The following is a 24602-nucleotide window of genomic DNA, read 5'->3' on the forward strand; positions in this document are numbered from 1 at the left end:
GGACTGCTAAAGACCTCTGCATTCTCCATAAGAACAAGAAGAAAAGTTCAGCCGTGACGTCAGCCAGCTGCCGGACAAAATGCTTGTTCAGCAGGAGAGTTCATACTCTGAGAAGAAAGTGTTGAACTGGCAGGCCACGCCCCCTCACAGCAGACACTTCTGTAAAACATTGAACTTTTCAACTGCAGCTTATTTGTCTCTTCAAATGTTTTCACAAACACATTTCTCTGAACTGTTTCAGTAATAAAAGAGAAAGTTTGTGTCCAGGACGTGATGTTGGTCTGGTTTTAACTGCAGGAACTGACAGTCCTGAGTGATGCGTTCAGGGGCATCACGTAACTCTGACGATGCTACATGCTAATGTTTTCCAGGGCTCACACAGTAGCGAGGCTACATGCTAAACATGATTAAAATATGACTGATAGTCATTAGCAAGCAGGAAGGTACATGAGCAGCACACGGCAGAGCGGCACCGAGAGACTTGGGCCGGACGGTTGGTACTGCTGAACAAAATGTCTTTGGCCAGAGGGAGCTGGCTGAAGAAGACCACCTCATTTTGTTTGGCAACACTTTCTTCTTGTTCTGATGGAGGATGAATCGACCTTTATGCAGTGGAAACCTGCTTCATCACTGAAATTCATTCACACACCTTCAATAGTCTTTCATGATTTCATCTCTGTGTGAGTTTTCATGTGGTGCTGAAATGAACTACGATCACTGAACCCTCTCCCACATGTTCCACAAGAATGTGGCTTCTCACCTGTGTGAGTTCTCTTGTGACTTATCAAATGACTCTTTTGACTGAAACATTTCCCACATGTTTCACAAGAATATGGCTTCTCACCTGTGTGAATTCTCTTGTGATTTATTAAATCACTCTTTTGACTGAAACATTTCCCACATGTTTCACAAGAATACGGCTTCTCACCTGTGTGAGTTCTCTTGTGATTTATTAAATTACTCTTTCGACTGAAACATTTTCCACATGTTCCACAAGAATATGGCTTCTCATCTGTGTGAGTTCTCTTGTGACTTATCAAATGACTCTTTTGACTGAAACATTTCCCACATGTTTCACAAGAACATGGCTTCTCACCTGTGTGAATTCTCTTGTGATTTATTAAATCACTCTTTTGACTGAAACATTTCCCACATGTTTCACAAGAATATGGCTTCTCACCTGTGTGAGTTCTCTTGTGATTTATTAAATTACTCTTTCGACTGAAACATTTCCCACATGTTTCACAAGAATATGGCTTCTCACCTGTGTGAATTCTCTTGTGACTTATTAAATCACTCTTTTGACTGCAACATTTCCCACATGTTTCACAAGAATATGGCTTCTCACCTGTGTGAATTCTCTTGTGACTTATCAAATGACTCTTTTGACTGAAACTTTTCCCACATGTTTCACAAGAATACAGCTTCTCACCTGTGTGAGTTCTCTTGTGTTTCACCAAACTGCTTTGATCATTGAAACACTTCCCACATGTTTCACAAGAACACGGCTTCTCACCTGTGTGAGTTCTCTTGTGTTTCATCAAACTAGTATGTTGATTGAAACATTGCCCACATGTTTCACATGGATGTGGCTTCTCACCTGTGTGAATTCTCTTATGAATCATCAAATTACCCTTTCGACTGAAACATTTCCCACATATTTCACAAGAATATGGCTTCACATCTGTGTGAATTCTCTTGTGTTTCACCAAAGTACTATGATCAATGAAACCTCGCCCACATGTTTCACAAGAATACGGCGTCTCACCTGTGTGAGTTCTGTTGTGAATCTTCAAATTACCCTTTCGACTGAAACATTTCCCACATGTTTCACAATAATACGGCTTCTCACCTGTGTGTGTTCTCTTGTGCACCAACAAACCCTCCTGTCCGGTGTAACTTTTAACAAAGACTTCACCACTTTTCTTCTCACCAGTGAGAGTTGTTAAATTGTGACATAATGGAGGTTTTTTCTGGACAATATTTCCACATGTTTCCTCACAAAGAAGCTTTTCACATTCAGCCTGCTTCTCTGACACAGGAAACTTGTCCACACAATCACTCTGAAATATGCTGCTTCTTTTCATCTCTGCATTTCTACTTGATTCTGAGTCAACATGTTTTTTCACATCGTGGACTTCAGAGTCACGAGAGAGGAACTGCTTAGTGTCTGGTACTTCTTCTGGTTCACTCAGGGAACTTTGCTCCTCAATAGAAGGAACCCTAAAGGAACCACCTTCAAACTTCAGTAGAAGCCGCTCTCCCTCCTGGCTGGTACCGACTTCCTGGTGCTCCTCAATCTGTGGAGGTTCTGGTACTTCTGGTTCCTCTTTGATCTGTGGAGGTTGTAGTTCTTCTGGTTCCTCTTTGATCTGTGGAGGTTGTGGTTCTTCTGGTTCCTCTTTGATCTGTTGAGGTCCTGGTTCTTCTTTGAGCAGTGGAGGTTGTGGTTCTTCTGTTTCCTCTTTGATCTGTTGAGGTCCTGGTTCTTCTTTGATCTGTAGAGGCTCTGGTTCTTCTGTTTCCTCTTTGATCTGTTGAGGTCCTGGTTCTTCTTTGATCTGTAGAGGTTCTGGTTCTTCTGGTTCCTCTTTCATCTGTGGAGGTTCTGGTTCTTCTTGCTCTAGACTGCAGTTAATTTCCGGTTTGAAGAACTGCTCCTCCCTACAGTCACGGTGCAGTAGGAGCTCTGGAGGGACAAAAAAGTAAAAAAATAAAAGTTACATTACTTCTAAAGTCTCAGCTTTAAAAGGACTCAGACTAGTAATCTGATTACAATAAAATCACCAGAGGCAATTATGGCATTAAAGGTAGATCTTATAAATCACGACTGGCAGGACGTTTTTGTCAACGATACAAATCGATCATATAAAGTAGGGGTGGACGATATGGCAAAAAAATACCATGTTTTTTATTTAAAAAATTAGGATCAGATTTTTTTTATTACGATTCTTTGTTCCATTGATTTTTGAGATTAATTTACAAGCTTCTAAACAGTGCAACCAAATCACTTCCTGACGTAAAACAGTCGCAAGAGACAATTTAGGCCACATGTGTCAAACTCGAGGCCCGCGGGCCAGATGTGGCCCGCCAGGTTATTTTATGTGGCTCACGTAGGCTTAAAGATCTGAGTGTCTTAAAATAAATACCGTATAGGTCCCAATAGACGCACAGTGCACACCTTGGGGTGAGCGTCTATTGGGAACAATACGGTAATTACATGTGCCTTTGTTGACACGAAAGTAGTTCTGCACTTGTAATTGTTCCACCCGATGGCGGACCCCCGTGAGAAACCGTATGTGGCGGTGGCTGGCTGGCGAAACCCCCCCCCCCCCCAACGTGCTGCATTGAAGCACTGACACTGAGGGACAAGGGCCCAATGAGGTGAACCACATGGCGGGTTGGGAGGCGGACAGGGAGACTGCTCCCTCCAAGCAAGCCCTGGACAGAGCAGTGTTAAGAATTTAAAAAATTAAAAAGACGCTTAAAAAATTGCCTGTTTTATGCACTTTTGCCACCATTACAAAATATCATTTTATCAAGTGGTGAGGCTTGTCTCTTGGAGCTCGTCACATCTTTGTTAAACTGCATTGAACATAAACTACATTTCCCACAATGCATGCCAATTGTATTTTTATAATACGAAAGATTAAAATTTTCAGTTTTGTTACAATCTGACACATTTACAATTTGTGTACAATTTGTATATCATTGCTGATTAAGGTATGTTGTCTCAATCAAATGTATAAATAAATAATTATTACCTGTGAAGATTCCAGTGTGTAAACAATGCAATTTTCAACAAGTAGAATTGAGAAATAAAACCGATCCCAAAATATCCAGGAAGAGAAAAACTGATGCAGATGAAAAGCTGATTCATGAATGACAAGGAGGGGAAGTTGGTTCATTTCTCAGGAAAGAATCTTCATTTGTCATGATATACAGTCATGACATGTGCAGTTTGACTCAGGAGTCTGCATGAGCTTCACACCCAGCGGGGGTCCAGTTGCCACTGCAGACCCATGCATGCAAATCCTCCCCTTTCTGCTCAGAGGAGACTGACTTCCCCCCATGCACTCAGCCAGCGTTAGCATAGAGCTAACACCACAGACCTGCAACCAAAGGCCTCGACTCCTCTTGTGACCGACCACGACGGTCAGAGCTCGCCCCATGCAGAACCAGAGACCAGCACCCAGCGTCTGATCTCCCATCAAGCAGGAAAACCATCACAGACAGAGCGACCAGCTCCTCAGTCTGGACAAGGAACATCAACTTCATCTTCTCCTCCTCAGCCTGCAGAACCAGCCAACCACAGGTAGCAGGAGCTGCTAACTCCACCTCTTCTGTGTCAAAAACACCACAATCCTTCAAGCTTTACTATTAATTGTGCTCATTGTAATTTATTTAACCATTAATTAAAATTGCTAATGGGACAGGTGGTGCTCCGAGGTATCTGATACAGAGCAGGCTCAATTTTCAATATTTAATAACCATCTTCAATAATTATTCATCATCATCGATAGCCAAACTGCCAAAACACTACATAAACAGTACATAGGGAATTTTTCACTTCCGTCAACATTCAGATCGTCACTGGAACGTATTAAAAACTCACTGGAATTCAACACATAAAAACAACTTCAACGGATTATGTGATGCTTTTGAAAGGTAAAACGACGTATTTTTGATTATTTTGACTTTCTAATCCCAAAGTTTCAAAACTTTTTATGGTTCAGAAAAAAAGTTGACTGAGCAGGAAGAAGAAGAGGAAGAAGAGGAAGAAGAGGGACAGGATCTAATTTGTTCTTGACCAATATAATAAAAATACACGACACACATTTACCGTGTTATTAAAAAAACATGTATATGGATAAAAAGTGAGGAATACAATAAATATGGTGTGGTAGTAGGTAGTAGTATGGTAGTAGGGTGTGGCAGCTCCAATCTTAATACTATCAAATTGATTTCAGACCAAGAGCAAACTTAAAATATAGATTATTATTCCTTCAGATTGAAGAGTAGAAAGAGACACACCTTCACTGAAAGTTCCATTGAGATATCTTGATTATTGAAGAAACTACAAGTGTTTTTACGTAAAAAGTTTGGTTGGTGGAATTCATACATTACTCAAGTTTATACACTTCCATTAAATTTGGACTATAAAAATGTGTCTGGGCAAGTAAAAAGTTGTAAACACTTGTCCTTCAGTCAAGTGCTTACAACTTTTTACTGTTGTTTTTACTTAGTACAACAGTACTAAAAACTGAATGCACTAAATGTTGCACTGTAAACTTTAAATGAAATAAACCATTCATTCATTAAAAAATCCTGGACTCAAGCAGTGAAATTGAAAACTTCCATTCAAATGTCATAAACAGCGTACAGTCGTTGTGTTATTGCTTGATGTGAACCTTTAGCTGCTGAACAGCTGCTGGATTAACAAGGACTGTTTAGGATCAACTTTTTCTACATGGTATCTTCTCTCATCTTCTCATAACATTGTGTCAACAGTTTACCATGCTGCCTGAGATGGAGTGATAATGAGACGTCCTGCTTTGAAATGTTCTCAGGAAATTCATCTTCAACAAACATCAAAGTCCACAACTTGACTGTCCAGTCCATGTGGGACAATAGTAGTAATAGTTCCATTCACTGTTTATGCACTCATGAAATGCAAAATAAACACTTTTCATTGTTTTATCAATATTTATATAGTTATTTTTTGTTCATTAAGAACCTCAAGCAAGATGACAGGGAAAATATCTTTTAACACTTTGAGACAGTTTTTTATTGTCGTGACTCATGAGCTAGTATTATGAAAAGGACAAAAATCTATTGAAATTTTGAATAAATCTTCTCAAAAACTGATCATTTCATTTCAAATATTAAAGGAGTAATTGAATGCATGAACAGGACACACAATACTGCTGCAGCGGTTTGTTATCATATGTAGGCATCAACACACACACACACACACACACACACACACACACACACACACACACACACACACACACACACACACACACACACACACACACACACACACACACACACACACACACACACACACACACACACACACACACACACACACACACACAGGAAACTGATCCACATAGGCTGAAGAAACCCCCATTGGTGGTTTGCATTTCAAAAGATATGAAAACAACAGAAATTGGAACAGGAGACGACCCCCACTCAGGGGCGTCAGAAGAAAAGCTACGAAATTCAGTGATTTGGGGCTTTTTTTCTCACGGCAGCTTCCAGCCAGCAGACTAGGAAAAAGACCAGCGCTGAAAACTTTGTGAACTCTGCTTTTACAACTCTGTAACTTTTCTGATCGACAGTAAAACAGTCACGTTAGCGTTCAATTGAGAACCACAGTCTAGTGTTGTTATTTATACTTTAATGGGAAAGCAGGACCCGACATCATAAGAAGCGAGCCTGGAAGGAGAAAGTCCCTTTAATATCTCCTGTAGAAACATTAAAAACTGAGATCAAACCACTAATTTCCCTCACTAAGGTGCTGCTGTGTGGGATTTCATCACAATGTAGACAACCTAAAAGATACTCCACAAAACACCATCAACACAGTCAAGAATAAAAATACACTCTACGGTTCATAAAAGATGCTCTTCTCCAGTTTCTGACCTCAACTACAACTGTGTATTGATTCAAACCTGGAAATGTGTAAAAAAGTCAAAGTGTGAGTTCAATCCAAGTTTCCCTCCAGAGACACAAATCCTGCTTCTGTGAGCGCTGGATAAACCAAACACAGCCAGAACAATGGAGATCCTGCACCAGTCACATTCATGTGTTCATTCACACTTTTCCATACCTGTTGTGTGGAACTTGATTTGAGGTTTCCAGATGTTTTCCAGCAGTTTGTGTTGACGATCAACCTCCTCCTCGTGCTGGACGAGAGTTTGTTCAAACTCTCCCAAAGCCTGAACTGAAGTCATTGTTGCTGCAGGAGATGAAATGTTTCCTCTGTGAGACACGACAACACAGCGAGAGAGTCCAACAAGCTCCAAACAGTAGTGGTGGCGGGAAGAGCGACAATATCCAGATATCGACAGAAAAACTAAGTAGTAGGAGATCAATACTCGCGTGGCTCTGAACGCTCCTCGCGCTCGCTCCGCTTCTCCTCTTCCTGTTTCCGGTCTGACGTCACGTCACCTCGGGAATAGATTTTTTTTTTTTTTTAACTTTATTAACAAAACGTCCAGGCAGCGATAACGTTGATAATACAATCCAAACATAGAAGACATACACACATCGACTTAACAACCATAAAACTGAAAAACAGAAAGAAAAAAAAAATAGTAAAAAAGAACATACACTAGGGGCTTTCATTGAGTTGACATTATTTAAAAAAAAAGTTATATAACCTTCTACTGATTTTCTTCTTCATAAATTCAAGAGAGTTAAAGTACAGCGTGTCTTTGTCTTAAACTGCAGCCTCACTGTTGAACCAGCGGTGACGTCAATGAACTGTTCCTCCTCTGATGTGCTGAAGTCGGCAGGTGGTGTTGCACTGAAGGGCTCACGGATCCAGTCATATTCTTTGGAATCCTGCACCAGGAAATCTCTCTGGAAATGGTTGTGAAGGGCGGAGTCGTGTGCTTTCATGCATGAGATCACTGAGTTCTGCAGCTTGTGGTCTTCAACCAATGACTTCAGGTTCTTAAATCAATCCACATTTCCATCTTTCACTCGCTGCTGCCACATCTCAAGTTCTCTGATGAATGATGGGACTTCATCAGCCAGATGTGGGAGGTGTGTGTTTGTGCCCTGCATCTGCAAATTCACTTCATTGACTTTCACAATCATGTCACTGAGGTCTGAGAGTTTCATGAGGAAGTTGTTACAGTAAAACTTGTGGACAAGATCACTGCCCTCTTCCTTCAAAAAGCTACGGATCTCATCTGGCAGTTCAAAGACCATTTCCCCACTTCAAAGAACAACTCAAAACTCATCTGATCAAACTTGCATATTCTCTCTTTTACTATTGTTTTTATTGTTTTAATGCAAATGTTTGAACCAATTGTGAGGTGTCCTTGAGTGGCCAGAACAGTGCCTTGAAATAAAATGTATGATGATGATGATGATGATTATTATTATTATTATTATGAGATCTTTGTTTTACACTGATAAACAAGCAACAAGTTTTTGTTTAAAATATCATAAATACAATAGTTTAAATAAATAGATATTCATGATTAAAACAAGACCTGTTGAGTAAAATGATGAAACATGAGGAAACAGAAAGTGTCTCTCATTGTAAAATTACATACGCACATCAACTGAACAACCATAAAACTAGACAAAACAAACAGAAACAAAAATAAAGAATAAAAAAGAACATACACTAGGGGTTTTCATTGAGTTGACATTCTTTTATAAAGTTATATTACCTTATACTATTTTTCTTCTTCATAAATTGAAAAAAAAACAACAAAATACTCAAAACTCATCTGATCAAAAGTGCATATTCTCTCTAATACCAATTGCCCTGTGTTTGTGTTTTTACTGTTGCTTTTACTGTTTTAATGCAAATGTTTAGACACATTGTGAGGTGTCCTTGAGTGCCCAGAAAGGTGCCGTGAAATAAAATGTATGATGATGATGATGATGATGATGATGATTATAATTATTATTATTGTTATTGTTATTATTACCATTATCATCATTATTATAAGATCTTTGTTTTACACTGATAAACAAGGTACAAGTTTCTGATTAAAATGTCATGAATAAAATAGTTTAAATAAATAGATTTACACTATTAAAACAAGACCTGTTGAGTAAAATGATGAAACATGAGGAAACAGAAAGTGTCTATCATTGTAAAAGTCAATAAAAGGGAGGCATTCAGTTTTAAAAAGTCTATTGTGTTGTGCAGGAGAGCAGTGAGTCCCTATCAAGGGGAACTCCTCCTGTTCTCCCAAACATTTGGTCTCTCGGGGTTCTGCCATGGTGCTCAGAGGAGGTCCTCTCCCTCGTGCTCCTTCCCTCCAGCCACACCCGGAGAGCCAGGCCGCCGCTGCCTTGACCTTTCCTTGTGAGGCTCCGGCTCCTTCGTCCCAATGGGCAGGGAGGCGATTCTATCCAATGAGACTTGACTTGGTTTGATGAAGAAACTGAATTTAGCCAATAAGTAATTGTGAGTCACTGACTGAATTACTGAACTGAACTTTGCTACACAAAGGATCTTTCAAAAGGCTTTTCTATGGCTCCACCCTCCATCGTTCAGCTCCTCCAATGAGATGCTTTGTGTTCTCAGAGCTACAAACAGAAGCAGGTAGATTTTGAGGAGAAACACGGTGCAGCAGAGAACCTGCTCACTGTTTTCCTGCCACTGCAGAGTCATGCGGCTCCACCTGCTTCTTGGTGTTTGTCTTCATTTTATAGGTGAGTGTCCTTCACTTCCTGGACCGACCACATATGTTGTCATCTGAGAGCTGCAGCTTGGTCACATCAAGTGAACAATGTCCTTGTTTTAATATACATTTGTCGACTCTCTTAATGTTTTAATCTCTCAGATTAACTGACAAGAATGAATCATTTTACAGACATGGGCTCCATGAACATCATACAGCTGAAAAATGAAGAAGTTGTTGCAGAAGGAAGAAACATCAAGCTGAGCTGTAAATATGAAGGAGGAATCATCAATATCCAGTGGTACCGACAATACCAGAGATCCAGACCAGAGTTCCTGCTCTACATCACAGAGGAAGGATTAATTCATCCAACTCTGTCTGATTTCTCAGCTCACATCAACAAAGTACAGAGACGTGTAGATCTGGAGATCTCCTCTGCTGCAGTGTGTGACTCTGCTGTGTACTACTGTGCTCTGCAGCCCACAGTGACAGGAAACAGTACAACTGTGTACTCAAACCTTTGGAGCAAAGACAATGCAATACTCCACTACATCCACTAGAGGGCCTCACTCTCTGTTAAACTTTGTTTTGATGCAGTGTGAGATTGTTCAAGTCACAACAACAATATGATCTTTTCTGCTGCGGCTCCTTTCAGAGGTCAATAGTGGAAAAATCCCCCTCATGACACAACAATGATGAAGGTATCAAACAAGTATCTTCTTCCTCACTGCAGAGGAGGTTTGTCTTGAGTTATTTGATCTAAATGTATAAATAAAGACTGAATCAAAATGTTGTTTGTTCATCATGGAAAAGAGCAGAGAGCATCAGAAATGTTGTTTAAGCAAAATCAATAACAAAAACAACCTGTAAAGACGATGAACTCCCTGTTTAAACTGCTGCTACCATCCTCTTCATCAATGTTTAGAATATCTTCAGTACACCCACGTACTTTAAATTCACCCCTGAAAAGCAGTTTAATTAAATAGATTGATGAACTTTGGATTTCATCATTCTCCTGGTGCAGTCAGTGTTTGCAGTGTGACATGGTGAAGCAGCTTCACAGCATGATGGTTCCTCCACCTTGTTTTACAATTCAAGGCTGGATTGTTCTTTCTGGGTTGTTTTTAACTTTCAAACACTTAATTGAGTATTTTTATTTCTTTTTCTCTCCAAGTCTAGAAAGCATTGTGATACTTTCATGAAGGTAAAACTTGTTGACAAATACAAATTGTTAACATACTGAGCCAATCAGAGGTTGAGGGAGGAGCTGAGCTGCTGAAAAAGTGAAGAGAAGGAAACTTTTACAGTCACATGTTAGATCACAAACCATCAGTGATCCTGAAACAGAAACCAAATTTCTACTTTTAAAATGAAGCACGAGAGGGTCACATGATGAAGTAGGTGCTGCACTACTTCTGCACTGTGTTCAACCATTGTGTCAATAAGAAGCGCTGCTGTGAAGACAACTATTGTCACACTGAGTGTTGAACATCAGCTACTTTCTCCTGTTGATTGAAACCTTGTTGGACACATGGAACATTGGCTGTGGATTCTTCTTGCTGCTCTTTTCTTTGGTAAGATACAAAACTCTACATGTTTCCTCTTCAAACACTTGAACACATTACTGAGCTCTACATGAAGAACTTTGAATGTTCAGGATCCAGAAAATCACTGTCCTTCATTCCTGCTGCTGTTTGTTTCCTTGTAGAAACACATTTGATTTCTCTGTGACATTGAGGAGTGAGAACAAAGTATAAACTCTGTGTAATAGAAAACGTTTGAAGCACCTGATTGTTTCACTTCAATCAATCATCTATTAATTCATTTCTTTCTCTTTATGTTCTCTTCTTCTCCAGAGTGTAAAGGAGAAGACAAAGTGATGCAGCCACCAGGAGACGTTATTGCTACTGAAGGAAACAGAGTTAAACTGAAATGTACTTTTGAGACAAGTGATCAATTTCCAACATTGTTCTGGTACAAACAAGAAGTAAACAGTTTTCCAAAGTTCATGTTAAAGGTTTACTCAACAACAGTGGAGAATGCTGCAGGGTTCCCTAAAGAAAGATTTGGTGCTGAGCTCAAAGAGAAATCAGTTCTTCTGGAGATCTCCTCTGCTGCAGTGACTGACTCTGCTGTGTACTACTGTGCTCTGCGGCCCACAGTGACAGGAAACAGTACAACTGTGTACTCAAACCTTTGGAGCAAAGACAATACTCCACTAGAGGGAGCCCCACTCCATCACTGCTGTGGTTTGTTTTGCTCTAAGGAAGATTTGTTTCAAACTACACAGAGTTTCCTGCAATACTTTGTCATTAAATGTGATCTAATCTACATTTAGATCTAAGAAAGACCATAATGGCTTAAACTAATACTACATACCAAAATATTGAAAATCTGTAAAACATTCAATGGTCTGGAAATAAGTAAGAAAACTCCCAGGAGAAAGAGTGTGAGAGAAAAAAAACTATGCAATGTTTCCTATCCACCTGAAGGGCTTTAGAGGTTCACCAGTCCACAGTGAGACGCAATAACTAGCAACCTGGAGGAATAGATATGTTTCAGGAATTCAGTTCAACATCGCTGCTCATGAGTCTCTCATAAAGAAAACAATGATAAGACACAGAGTCCACATCAGAATGACACATAAAAAGCCAGTGAAGGAAACTTCAGTGCAGGATGGAAGCTGGAGATAAAACAGGCTTCAACGACGCTTCTTCGTTTGGTTAAAAATGTTTAATATCGAATAGAATGACATCCAAAAAAAAACAAAAGCTGATGACATGACAGGGTGAGAGAAGCGACTTCCAATATGCAACTCCGACACACAAAGGAAACTCTGTCGCTTATATGGTCAGCAACACATGCAGCTAATTAGTTCACGACAATAAACATCACTGATGCCCTAGCATCTGTGGTCTCACTTTGGACATCTCCTAGCCTGCAGAAGTCCAAACAGAAGATGATATGATCTAACATTTGACCTGACCTTAGATTCTGTCCGGATTCTTTGGAGCCGGCCTGCATACTACAAAGAAGAGCAGCATGATAGCAAAATAAGAAATAAAACATATATGAGAAGGTATAAGAAAATATACTTCATATTATCCCCCCTTCAAAGCTGATGAGCCTTGCTTAACGAAGGAACGGATATCATGCATAAGAACAGAACAATTGATAACATAACCACAACAGAGTTCATTGTCATGCAACTGCACAACCACTGTAAAGGTAGGGGTATGGGAGGCAAAAACCTGTTGGCAGAAACAAGTCCAAATAGACTATTCATCAACGTACAGGAAAACCAGTCCCACGACTCCTCTGCCGGTGCCGCCTAATGCACCCTGCCTCAGTAAATGAAGAACATCACAAAGACAGAAGCATAGAACCACACATACGTCAAGCAAACACTTATGGAAACCCCAGAAAACAAAATCAACAGGTATCCACACGTCGGCTAGTCGACCCATCGGACCTCCCTGTGGATCTGTCCCTGCCTAGCCCCCGACATCCCTGATTACTGAAACAAAACAAAACCACTGAGGTTCCTATGCATTCACTCAACAGTGGGTGTATTTTCCCATAAAGGCGACATAATGGGTAAACATACATCAACATGAACATAAACATGAACATGAATAACATGATTTAATGAAACCACTACAGCATCAATATCATCAAAGCTAAAGATCTGCAAGAATCAAACTAAGAAACAGAATGCATCGTGTGAAGGAACGTGGGAGAAGCTCCACTGGAGCCTCTTCAGTGGCATCGACCCCAGTATGATGACGACTTGGGCCTGAACAGTGTCCTTTGTTCAGCGTCCTCCGATCTGCTCCATTGTCCATGTTTGAGCATCCGAATGTCCTCAGAGCGTCAGGATCTCACATCTAACCCCAAAAGTAGAGGAACCCCATTCTCGTCCTGAGGCAGAAGAAAAAGAAAACAACAACCAGTGTCCTTGCAAAACAAAGTATGTAGATACGAAATCAAAACATCAACAAATCACCAAATATGAAACTAAGCAAAAACATCCAATATTATCCATCCACCCCCCTTTGATACAACACACTATAGGGAGGGGCTTCTACATAACAAAGTCATATATAAAAAATATCTAAGTGATAACAAGAGCCATCATCTAAAATGGATATATCTCCACCAATTCACCATCCAACACTACATCATCTTTGTCATGAGTAGCGTCAGTCATCTGTAGCAGAGACATCTGTGCTTGATCATCTTCTTTCATTGCCATGGTGAAGTCAATCTCATTACGTATTTGTAGAGGAAACTGTCCTGTCACTACTTTTGTCATTCGACTAATTAACAGCTTCACCAGTGGGAACACACAACACAACAATATCAGCACAATAAGAAAAAAGACTCCCAATATCATGTCTGTGATCTGAAAAACTCTTGTCCATGACAGGTCACCAAGCCAATCTTGTAGAGACGTCATTCTGGTGTTCCAGTTTGAGTCTGCTACATGTTTGTCACGTATCTCCTTCAATTTCTGTAATGCCCTTGTCAGATTACCATCATCCCCTGTGTGCATGGGAATCACCAAACAACACTCTTCACCAACGTAGTCACACACTCCCTGATCACCTGCTAAAACTGGGTCAATCATAAACCTATTCTGCAATGCCATAAGAGATGTAGCATGCAATTGTCTACTCTACTGCACTAATAGTCCAATTTATGAATCTTTGTTGGTTATACCATAGATTATTTATCCATCCACCCACATACTTTAAATTCACCCCTGAAAATCAGTTTAATCAATGAGATTGATGAACTTTGGATTTCATCATTCTCCTGGTGCAGTCAGTGTTTGCAGTGTGACATGGTGAAGCAGCTTCACAGCATGATGGTTCCTCCACCTTGTTTTACAATTCAAGGCTGGATTGTTCTTTCTGAGTTGTTTTTAACTTTCAAACACTTAATTGAGTATTTTTATTTCTTTTTATCTCCAAGTCTAGAAAGCATTGTGATACTTTCATGAAGGTAAAACTTGTTGACGATTACAAATTGTTAACATACTGAGCCAATCAGAGGTTGAGGGAGGAGCTGAGCTGCTGAAAAAGTGAAGAGAAGGAAACTTTTACAGTCACATGTTAGATCACAAACCATCAGTGATCCTGAAACAGAAACCACATTTCTTCTTTTAAAATGAAGCACTAGAGGGTCACATGATGAAGTAGGTGCTGCACTACTTCTGCACTGTGTTCAACCATTGTGTCAATAAGAAGTGCTGCTGTGAAGACAACTATTGTCACACTGAGTGTTGAACATCAGCTACTTTCTCCTGTTGATTGAAACCTTGTTGGACACATGGAACATTGGCTGTGGATTCTTCTTGCTGCTCTTTTCTTTGGTAAGATACAAAACTCTACATGTTTCCTCTTCAAACACTTGAACACATTACTGAGCTCTACATGAAGAACTTTGAATGTTCAGGATCCAGAAAATCACTGTCCTTCATTCCTGCTGCTGTTTGTTTCCTTGTAGAAACACATTTAATTTCTCTAAATGATTTATTATGAACTCTTCAAAGCTACTGACTCATCTCCTTCAATCAATCATCTATTAATTAATTTCTTTCTCTTCTTCTCCAGAGTGTAAAGGAGAAGACAAAGTGATGCAGCCACCAGGAGACGTTATTGCTACTGAAGGAACCAGAGTAACACTTAAATGTAGTTTTGAAACAAGTGATTCGTATCCATATTTGTTTTGGTACAAACAAGAAGAAAACAGCTCTCCTGGTTACATTTTAAGAAGAGACCGAACATCAGGACAAAACTCTCCAAAGTTCCCTGAAGACAGATTTGGTGCTGAACTCAAAGAGAAATCAGTTCCTCTGGAGATCCAGAATGTTGAGATGTGTGACTCTGCTGTGTACTACTGTGCTCTGCAGCCCACAGTGACAGGAAACAGTACAACTGTGTACTCAAACCTTTGGAGCAAAGACAATGCAATACTCCACTACATCCACTAGAGGGCCTCACTCTCTGCTGCACTGCTGTGGTTTGTTGAGATGCAGCAGTGACGTGCGGCAGTGTTCACCTGCCATCACGATAAAAGAAGAAAAATGAAAAACGTGTATAAAATGAAAAATAATATTTTCCACTGATTTGTGTCAAGGATACATTTTCAGTATGACTTGACACATTTTTACATTTTAGTAAGTTAAAATCTCAGAGTTTGACAATTAGTGGATGAACTTCAGGCAGAATTCCCGGCGAGGCAGTGGAGAGCTGTGCCTCATGTCTGACTGTGATCCAATACAAACTGGGTCACATGACGCTGCCCGTGTCTGTTCCTCAGCATATCAACAATATGAACTTTACAGAAATATTTGTCATACAGCATGACAGTCTGTGTCATGTATTTAATGTACGTGTGAGAGAATTGTTCTCGCTGATCAAACAATAAACTGCAGAGAAAAGTCAAACCAGTGAGGCAGACAGTACCCAGCCTCACCTCAAGGGGGTGCAGGTGAACTGAACTTTGACCATGATCTACATTGAGACACGAGTTTCAAGTATGCGATAACTAAACTTTTACCAAAACTAAACTAAACTTTAGGCCCAAAATATTTTTTTCTGATTGTTTTGATAGACAACCTTTATCAAAATGGATTAAAACAGCAGAATTTAAAGTTAAATGAGTGCTGCACACATCTCTATACTCTAATTTGTTCACAGTGAACATGAATTGCTTGGACACAAGAAGGGTGCTCTATCCATCTCTGATAAAGACACTGTCTTTGTGGGACAAATATGTTCCTGTGTTTATGTTTGTGTTGGTGTGATTGAAAGAGGAATGCTGATGGATATGAAGCATTACCAGTTGAAGCTGATGCATGAAGAGTGAAATAAGAAGCTCTTTTCACTTCTTACAATATAAATCTGACTCCAGAGGAGTCGGTGCCTCACCAGCCAGGAACCTCACCACACGTCACTGAGATGCAGTGAGGATGAGTTTCACTCTGAGACATTGTGACAGTGAACTGAATCATGAAGACATCATGGTTCTTCAACAAGCTACAAAGAAAGTTGCAATAGTCTAAATCACAGGTGTCAAAGTCAAGGCCCGCGGGCCAAATGTGGCCCGCCATGTCATTTTATGTGGCCCGCCTGCCTTACCTTGACCAACAAGCAAAAAAAAGCAAAAAAGAAAAAAAACTTGTCCGACAAACCAATCCAACAACAGACAAAATGGTTTTCCTTCTCTTATTCGCGCTGCTTGCGTTCCCTTCTCTGACTCTGCCTTGGTCAGGTTTTCACAAGCGCAGGCCCACACACACGACGCAGAAAGACAACGGCCTGTTTTCCCAATCCATGATGCAGCAGCGCTGTGGCGGTGCACTGTAGGCGCTGTAGCTGTAGCTAAATTTCCCCGACCCTTGCGGTCGTTGCGGCATCACGGCAACTCGCGGGGTCTTGCCCACCCGAGATTTTCATCCACGCTACGCGTTTGCATTAGCGCCGCTGCTTTGGGAAAACCGGCCGGCCGCAAGCCTTTGATGTGAGCAGCACGTGCTCTCATCTCGGCACTCAGGCAGGCACGCGCACACAGAGAGTCACGTGTCCCTGGTCTGTCTATCGCTCCCTGTCACATGACTGATTTCAGCAGGAAAAAGTGTCGCACAAGTTGCTGGCTGCTGGCTTGTAAAAAAAACTAAATTTCCCCACAATGCATGTCTACCGGTGTTATGTTTCCCGCGATTGACGGCATCCGCCACTACGCTGCAGTGGCTCCACATCAATGCGAACAGGTGGAATTGGGAAATACAAATACATTCTCCGAAAATGTCCAAGAAGAGAAAAGTTGATGCAGATGGCAGGCTATTTCAAGAAAGGTGGGAAGGCGAATACACGTTTGTTCTTCAAGGAGAAAGGCCTGTATGTCTTTTGTGTTGCGAGGCAGTGTCTGTTGTCAAAGAGTACAATCTACGCCGGCATTTTGACACCAGACACGGAGCGAAGTGTGCCACAGCTACCCATCAAGAAAAACAACAAATTGCCCAAGAATTAAAAGGCAAACTGCGAGCGCAGCAGAATGTGTTCACGAAAGCCACAGCCAAAAATAATGCGGCAGTGAAAGCTAGCTTAATTGTGGCTGAAGACATCGCCCACTCTTCAAAGCCTTTTTCAGAGGGAGAGTTTTTGAAGCGGTGCATGGTGAAAGTGTGTGAGCAAGTGTGTCCCGACCAGGTACAGACTTTTAAAAATGTCAGTTTATCAAGAAACACCATCGCGGACCGAGTTAAGGAAATAGCAGGAAATCTTTCAACACAGCTGGCCGAAGAGACACGCAGCTACATAGCTTTTTCATTAGCTGTTGATGAAAGCACAGATATCACGGATACAGCGCAGTTATCAATTTTTATCAGAGGCGTGAAGTCAGACCTCACTGTCACTGAGGAGCTGTTGGATGTGGCTGCTTTGCATGGCACCACAACGGGACAAGACATTTTTGATGCGGTGGAGAAGTCCGTGAGTAAAAATGGATTGCCCTGGGAAAACTTGGTGGGATTAACTACAGACGGTGCACCCGCAATGTGTGGAGGAAACAGGGGCTTAGTTGGAATTATGAAGGGGAAAAAGCAAGAAATGAACTGTCACATGCCTCTGATAAAATATCATTGCATGATCCATCAAGAAGCTTTGTGTGGGAAGGTGCTGGGGATGGATGGCATAGTGACCACCGTCATGAAAACAGTGAACTTCATTCGTGCTCGTGGCCTGAATCATCGTCAGTTCCAGCTGTTTTTGCAGGAGATTGACTCGGAGCACAGAGATGTGCCATACCATACAGAAGTTCGGTGGCTGAGTAGGAGCAAAGTCTTCAAAAGATTTTTTGAGCTCAGGGAAGACATTGCTGTTTTCATGCAGCATAAAGGAAAACCCTTGCCTGAACTGTCAGATGATCAGTGGCTGTGTGACTTTGCTATGTTGTGTGACATAAGCCAGCACCTCGCCGAACTGAATCAGAAGCTGCAAACAAGTCATCACACAGATGTCCGACACGATCACGGCTTTCCAGCGTAAACTGGACCTATGGATGTGCCAAGTGAAACACGACGATCTTGGTAACTTTCCTGTTTGTCAGAGCATCTCAGTCTCATTTCCCCGTACTTTTTCATGTGCTGAGTTGGCTACCAAACTGAGCCTGATAAGGAATGAGTTTGATCGGCGCTTCTCTGACTTCAGAGCACAGCACACTGTGGCTTTGCCCTCTTTGCCAGTCCTTTCACCACTGACATCAGCACCTTCAGATGGAGTTCATTGATCTGCAAAGCGACAGTGGCCTGAAAGCAAAGTTCCAGGATGCTGCAATCCAGGACTTTTACCGTCTGCTGCCCCCTGCTTTGATGCCACAGCTTCGACTTCATGCTGGCCGTGTTCTTTCCATGTTTGGGAGCACCTACCTGTGCGAACAGTTGTTTTCAATAATGAATGTAAACAAAAACAAGCACAGATCTCGCATCACTGATGACAACCTCCATGCTGTTCTACGGATTGCCTCAGCACAGGACCTACAACCAGACATTGACACACTGGTCACGGGAAAACGGTGTCAGACATCTAATCAGAAGACACAGGTAAGCATTTTTAAAAACCTAATTAGAATATAATAAAATTTAATGTAACCAAGATGAAGAATAGTGAAACTGTGTGCAATTTAATGATTGTGCTTGCATTTTGTTTTGTGTTTGTTATTTTCAGAACATGACCAATGGATGGTGGAGAGGGGATCCACTTGGTGTGATCCGGGACAGGCATCGACTCATCAACAAGAATTGACACAGCCAATATATAAGCTGGGGAACTTAAAAACGTGACCAATAACTGGTTGTGAACTGAGACTTTCTTTCTTGTTGGGACATATGATGACAAGACTCACCAATCTCATTTTCCTGCAAGTTGTTTTCTGTGCTTGAGATGACAAGTGTGATGACACACGTGCATCAACAGGAAAAGTTGCTTGTCAGACTTATTTCAGTTGCAACTTGTTAGTCTTGAGCTGTAAGTTTTGACTTATGTCTTATGTGTAGTAATGTATTTACTGCACCACATGCAAGACTGTGTGCAGCCATTTTCATTTTTGTAAAATGCTACATCACACATGTTGCTAGCAGCTCACAATTGTTGGTTTTACAGTAGTTATGCCCCCTCTTAAGTAATACATTCAAAGTCATTTAATATTAAGGAGTAGTTACATTTATTTTACATTAGCTTACATTTAGTTGCATTTATAAGTTACATATGGCCCTTTGAGGGCAGCCATTATGATGATGTGGCCCTGGGTGAAAACCAGTTCGACATCCCTGGTCAAAATGAATGTACAGAACCAATAAATAATAGTTTGACAACAATGAACTATTCTCTTTGTGTCCATGTTTAATAACATCAAACAACAGAGGCTGTAAGAAACATTGTTGTGAAGAAACAGACATTAAAGAACTACAAAATAGTCATCAAAGATAAAGAAATACCAGTTTTAACAGTTTGTCATGTTCAAGCTTACAGTCATCAAAGATGATTTCTAGAGTTCAGATGAAACTCAGTGAGTCTGTATACTTTAAAAAAGCCTTTAATGTTTCATACAAAAACCAAGAGTGAAGTTAAAACAGGAACCTCATTTCCACCTTGGAGTTAATAAAAGTTAGATATGATAGATTTCATTTCATGGTGATTGGAGTCGGACCATCTTAAGACAGACCAAAGAAATGAGTCAACAGAGTCCATTCACTCAAACCTGCCTGTTTTCGTCCAAGCAGTAGAAATGTGTTCATCAATCCTTTCAGTTTTGTAAAACTGATGATTCTACAAAATGGGCCCCGGTGAGCCGGTCTGGTGTTGGACTCCAGGGTGCCGGGGTGCGGGGGTGGTGGACCTGCTGTGTCCTCTGGGACCCTGATGTGCTGGGGATGCATCCTACACTGACATTTGGAGCCGACCCGACCGGAGCTTGGGCTCCAGCCAGGTCTGGGTGGGGCCGGAGTGTGTGCTCTGTCCCATGTTGGCCAACCCTTGACTGGGCTTGCTCCCCGGGGATCCAACCTGCTGCTCTCACATACGTCAGTGTGACATGAGGAGGAGGCGGGACTTCCTGTCCAAACAGAGAAACCTGGCTGTCACCATGAGAAACCACACAGACTTTACAAAGTTGACTTTGAGGATCACTGAGCAGTTTTAGTTGAACATGATGCTTTTAGTGTCACTGCTGCTCCTCCATACATTCACTGGTAAGTCTACAATTCATCTCTTCCTCTTCTAGTCACTGACAGCTGCATTCACATCTCATCATTTAGTCACTGATGCTTCAATATTGATTCACAAGAAGACAAAATAAAATGTCTTTATTTCCCTGCAGACATGAGCTGTGAAGACCTCAAACCAATCAACCATGAAGAGCACAGTTTGGCAGGCAGCTCTGTTTCTCTGTCCTATGAGAACCAAGAACTTTCATATTCAGATCAATTCTTCTGGTATCGACAATATCCAGGAAAACCTCCACAGTTTCTCATCTCTCACTTCGGATCAGGATCAGTGATCAATAATCCAGTTCCAGGACTGAAGATCAACGTGACACAAAAACAAATCCATGTGATCATCTCCTCTGCTGCAGTGACTGACTCTGCTGTGTACTACTGTGCTGTGAGGCCACAGTGACAGGAAACAGTACAACTGTGTACTCAAACCTTTGGAGCAAAGACACAACTCTCCACTAGAGGGAGCCCCACTCCATCACTGCTGGACTTTGTTTTCATACATGTTGGATTTGCTTGTGACGATCAGGAGGAAGAACACAGAGCTGTGAATGAGTCCTGTCACTGTGATCAGGCTCCTCCTTCTAATCCACCAACTCAGTGTTGATGAAGACTAAACAGAGAGATCACAGCCTTCTTTCTACTTGCTGGAGCTCACAGTTCCTCATCACTGCAGATATGAGGCCTCTGTTCATCTCAGTGCTGCTGGCTGCTATGTGCCTTGGTATGAACACAACTGTGTTTCTTTCATCTCAATCCAACATTGACATGATTCTTTACCAGCACACTCACACTGTTTGTTGCTGTTTTACAGGATGCAGAGCACAAACAGACAACGTGCAACAACCAAGAGGAGAAGTGACTGTTGATGAAGGACACACAGTGACTCTTGACTGTCTGTATAACAGCAGTTCTTCAAATCATTATCTCTTCTGGTACAAACAAGATGGAAACAAAAACCTCAAATTCATCCTGAGCCGCTTTAAGATCGGTCAGGGGAAAACAGAGGATGAAGAGAAATATTCCTCCACACTGAATTCCAGCTTAAGATCAGTTCCTCTGAACATCCAGAATGTTGAGCTGTGTGACTCTGCTGTGTACTACTGTGCTCTGCAGCCCACAGTGACAGGAAACAGTACAACTGTGTACTCAAACCTTTAAAGCAGGGGTGTCAAACTCATTTCAGTTGAGGGGCCACATCCACCCTAATCTGACCTCTGGAGGGCCGAACAAGTCAAACGTAACATATTAAACTGCAAATATGGACAAATGCAAAGTCTTTCCTTCTTTTGATCCTTTTGTAACTGCAAGAATTTGCCAGTCTATTCTGAAATATACATATTAAAGTTAATCAGATATTATATTTGCAACAAAAAAAAAACAAAACCCCACAATATCTGGATCTGGATATCGTATTTTTATTCAGGATTAAAACAATTTGTCATTATCTGGAAAACATTTTTGAGTTTACGTGTCTAAAGTATCACTTCACATAAATTGGACACCTTTATTGTGAAAGGTGTTGCGTTATGTGACCTCCACAGATGCATTAATGTCGGGGGTCAAATTCTGACCAATGTCATTTTTGCCAATCTAGTGTTTTTACATCAGCCTCTTTCAGTTTTCATGTTTATACTTTAAAAAAATAAAATAAAATCACATGGCGGGCCGGATTAGATCCTCTGGCGGGACGCTTCTGGCCCCCGGGCCGCATGTTTGACACCCCTGCTTTAAAGTAAAGACAATGCAATACTCCACTACATCCACTAGAGGGCCTCACTCTCTGTTAAACTTTGTTTTGATGCAGAGTGAGATTGTTCAAGTCACAACAACAATATGATCTTTTCTGCTGCGGCTCCTTTCAGAGGTCAATAGAGGAAAAATCCCCCTCATGACACAACAATGATGAAGGTATCAAACAAGAATCTTCTTCCTCACTGCAGAGGAGGTTTGTCTTGAGTTATTTGATCTAAATGTATAAATAAAGACTGAATCAAAATGTTGTTTGTTCATCATGGAAAAGAGCAGAGAGCATCAGAAATGTTGTTAAAGCAAAATCAATAACAAAAACAACCTGTAAAGACGATGAACTCCCTGTTTAAACTGCTGCTACCATCCTCTTCATCAATGTTTAGAATATCTTCAGTACACCCACATACTTTAAATTCACCCCTGAAAAGCAGTTTAATCAATGAGATTGATGAACTTTGGATTTCATCATTCTCCTGGTGCAGTCAGTGTTTGCAGTGTGACATGGTGAAGCAGCTTCACAGCATGATGGTTCCTCCACCTTGTTTTACAATTCAAGGCTGGATTGTTCTTTCTGGGTTGTTTTTGACTTTCAAACACTTAATTGAGTATTTTTATTTCTTTTTATCTCCAAGTCTAGAAAGCATTGTGATACTTTCATGAAGGTAAAACTTGTTGACTAATACAAATTGTAAACATACTGAGCCAATCAGAGGTTGAGGGAGGAGCTGAGCTGCTGAAAAAGTGAAGAGAAGGAAACTTTTACAGTCACATGTTAGATCACAAACCATCAGTGATCCTGAAACAGAAACCACATTTCTTCTTTTAAAATGAAGCACTAGAGGGTCACATGATGAAGTAGGTGCTGCACTACTTCTGCACTGTGTTCAACCATTGTGTCAATAAGAAGTGCTGCTGTGAAGACAACTATTGTCACACTGAGTGTTGAACATCAGCTACTTTCTCCTGTTGATTGAAACCTTGTTGGACACATGGAACATTGGCTGTGGATTCTTCTTGCTGCTCTTTTCTTTGGTAAGATACAAAACTCTACATGTTTCCTCTTCAAACACTTGAACACATTACTGAGCTCTACATGAAGAACTTTGAATGTTCAGGATCCAGAAAATCACTGTCCTTCATTTCTGCTGCTGTTTGTTTCCTTGTAGAAACACATTCAATGTTTCATTGTGACATTAAGGAGTGAGAATGACGACAATACTCTGTCTCATAGAAACATTTCAAAATGTGTTGTTCTCCTTCAATCAATCATTATCATTGATTAATTTCTTTCTCTTTATGTTCTCTTCTTCTCCAGAGTGTAAAGGAGAAGACAAAGTGATGCAGCCACCAGGAGACGTTATTGCTACTGAAGGAAACAGAGTTAAACTGAAATGTACTTTTGAGACTACTGATCCATTTCCAAAGTTGTTCTGGTACAAACAAGAAGTAAACAGTTTTCCAAAGTTCATGTTAAAGGTTTACTCAACAACAGTGGAGAATGCTGCAGGGTTCCCTGAAGACAGATTTGGTGCTGAGCTCAAAGAGAAATCAGTTCCTCTGGAGATCCAGAATGTTGAGCTGTGTGACTCTGCTGTGTACTACTGTGCTCTGCAGCCCACAGTGACAGGAAACAGTACAACTGTGTACTCAAACCTTTGGAGCAAAGACAATGCAATACTCCACTACATCCACTAGAGGGCCTCACTCTCTGCTGCACTGCTGTGGTTTGTTGAGATGCAGTGAGGATGAGTTTCACTCTGAGACATTGTGACAGTGAACTGAATCATGAAGACATCAAGGTTCTTCAACAAGCTACAAAGAAAGTTCAATCATTTAAATTAAAGTACAGAAACAATAAAAATGACAAGTTTTTCTGTACATGTTTTAAAAAGAGAAATAACACATGGCTGTAAGAAATATGATGAAGAAACAGACATTATAAGACAACAAAATAGTCAACAAAGATACAGAATAGCAGTTTTGGAAAGGAGGGAAATATGCTCATCAACCTCAACACGATGTGGCATGTCATGTTCTGCAGGATGACCCATAGGGGGCGCTCCTTGAGGTCACTGGGTCACAACAATCAAGCTTGTCAACAGTGTTTGTCACACGTGACTGTTTACTTCATGTTTGAAAGCCTTTGCTTCCTGCTGGCCTCCACTGCAGGGACATCACCGTCA

General features: G+C 41.0%; 1 protein-coding gene across 1 annotated transcript; it reads left to right on the forward strand.

The window, feature by feature from the left end:
- Nucleotides 1–17200: 17200 nt before the first annotated feature.
- LOC308135560 (general transcription factor II-I repeat domain-containing protein 2-like) lies at nt 17201–18442 on the forward strand (the record flags this gene model as incomplete). The annotated part of the gene is made up of 1 exon (XM_080503612.1): nt 17201–18442. The coding sequence occupies one exon, from the start codon at nt 17201–17203 to the stop codon at nt 18440–18442; it is 1242 nt and encodes a 413-aa protein (XP_080359738.1).
- Nucleotides 18443–24602: the final 6160 nt, after the last annotated feature.

Source organism: Blennius ocellaris (assembly GCF_963422515.1).
Source record: "Blennius ocellaris genome assembly, chromosome: 10".
NCBI lineage: Eukaryota > Metazoa > Chordata > Actinopteri > Blenniiformes > Blenniidae > Blennius > Blennius ocellaris.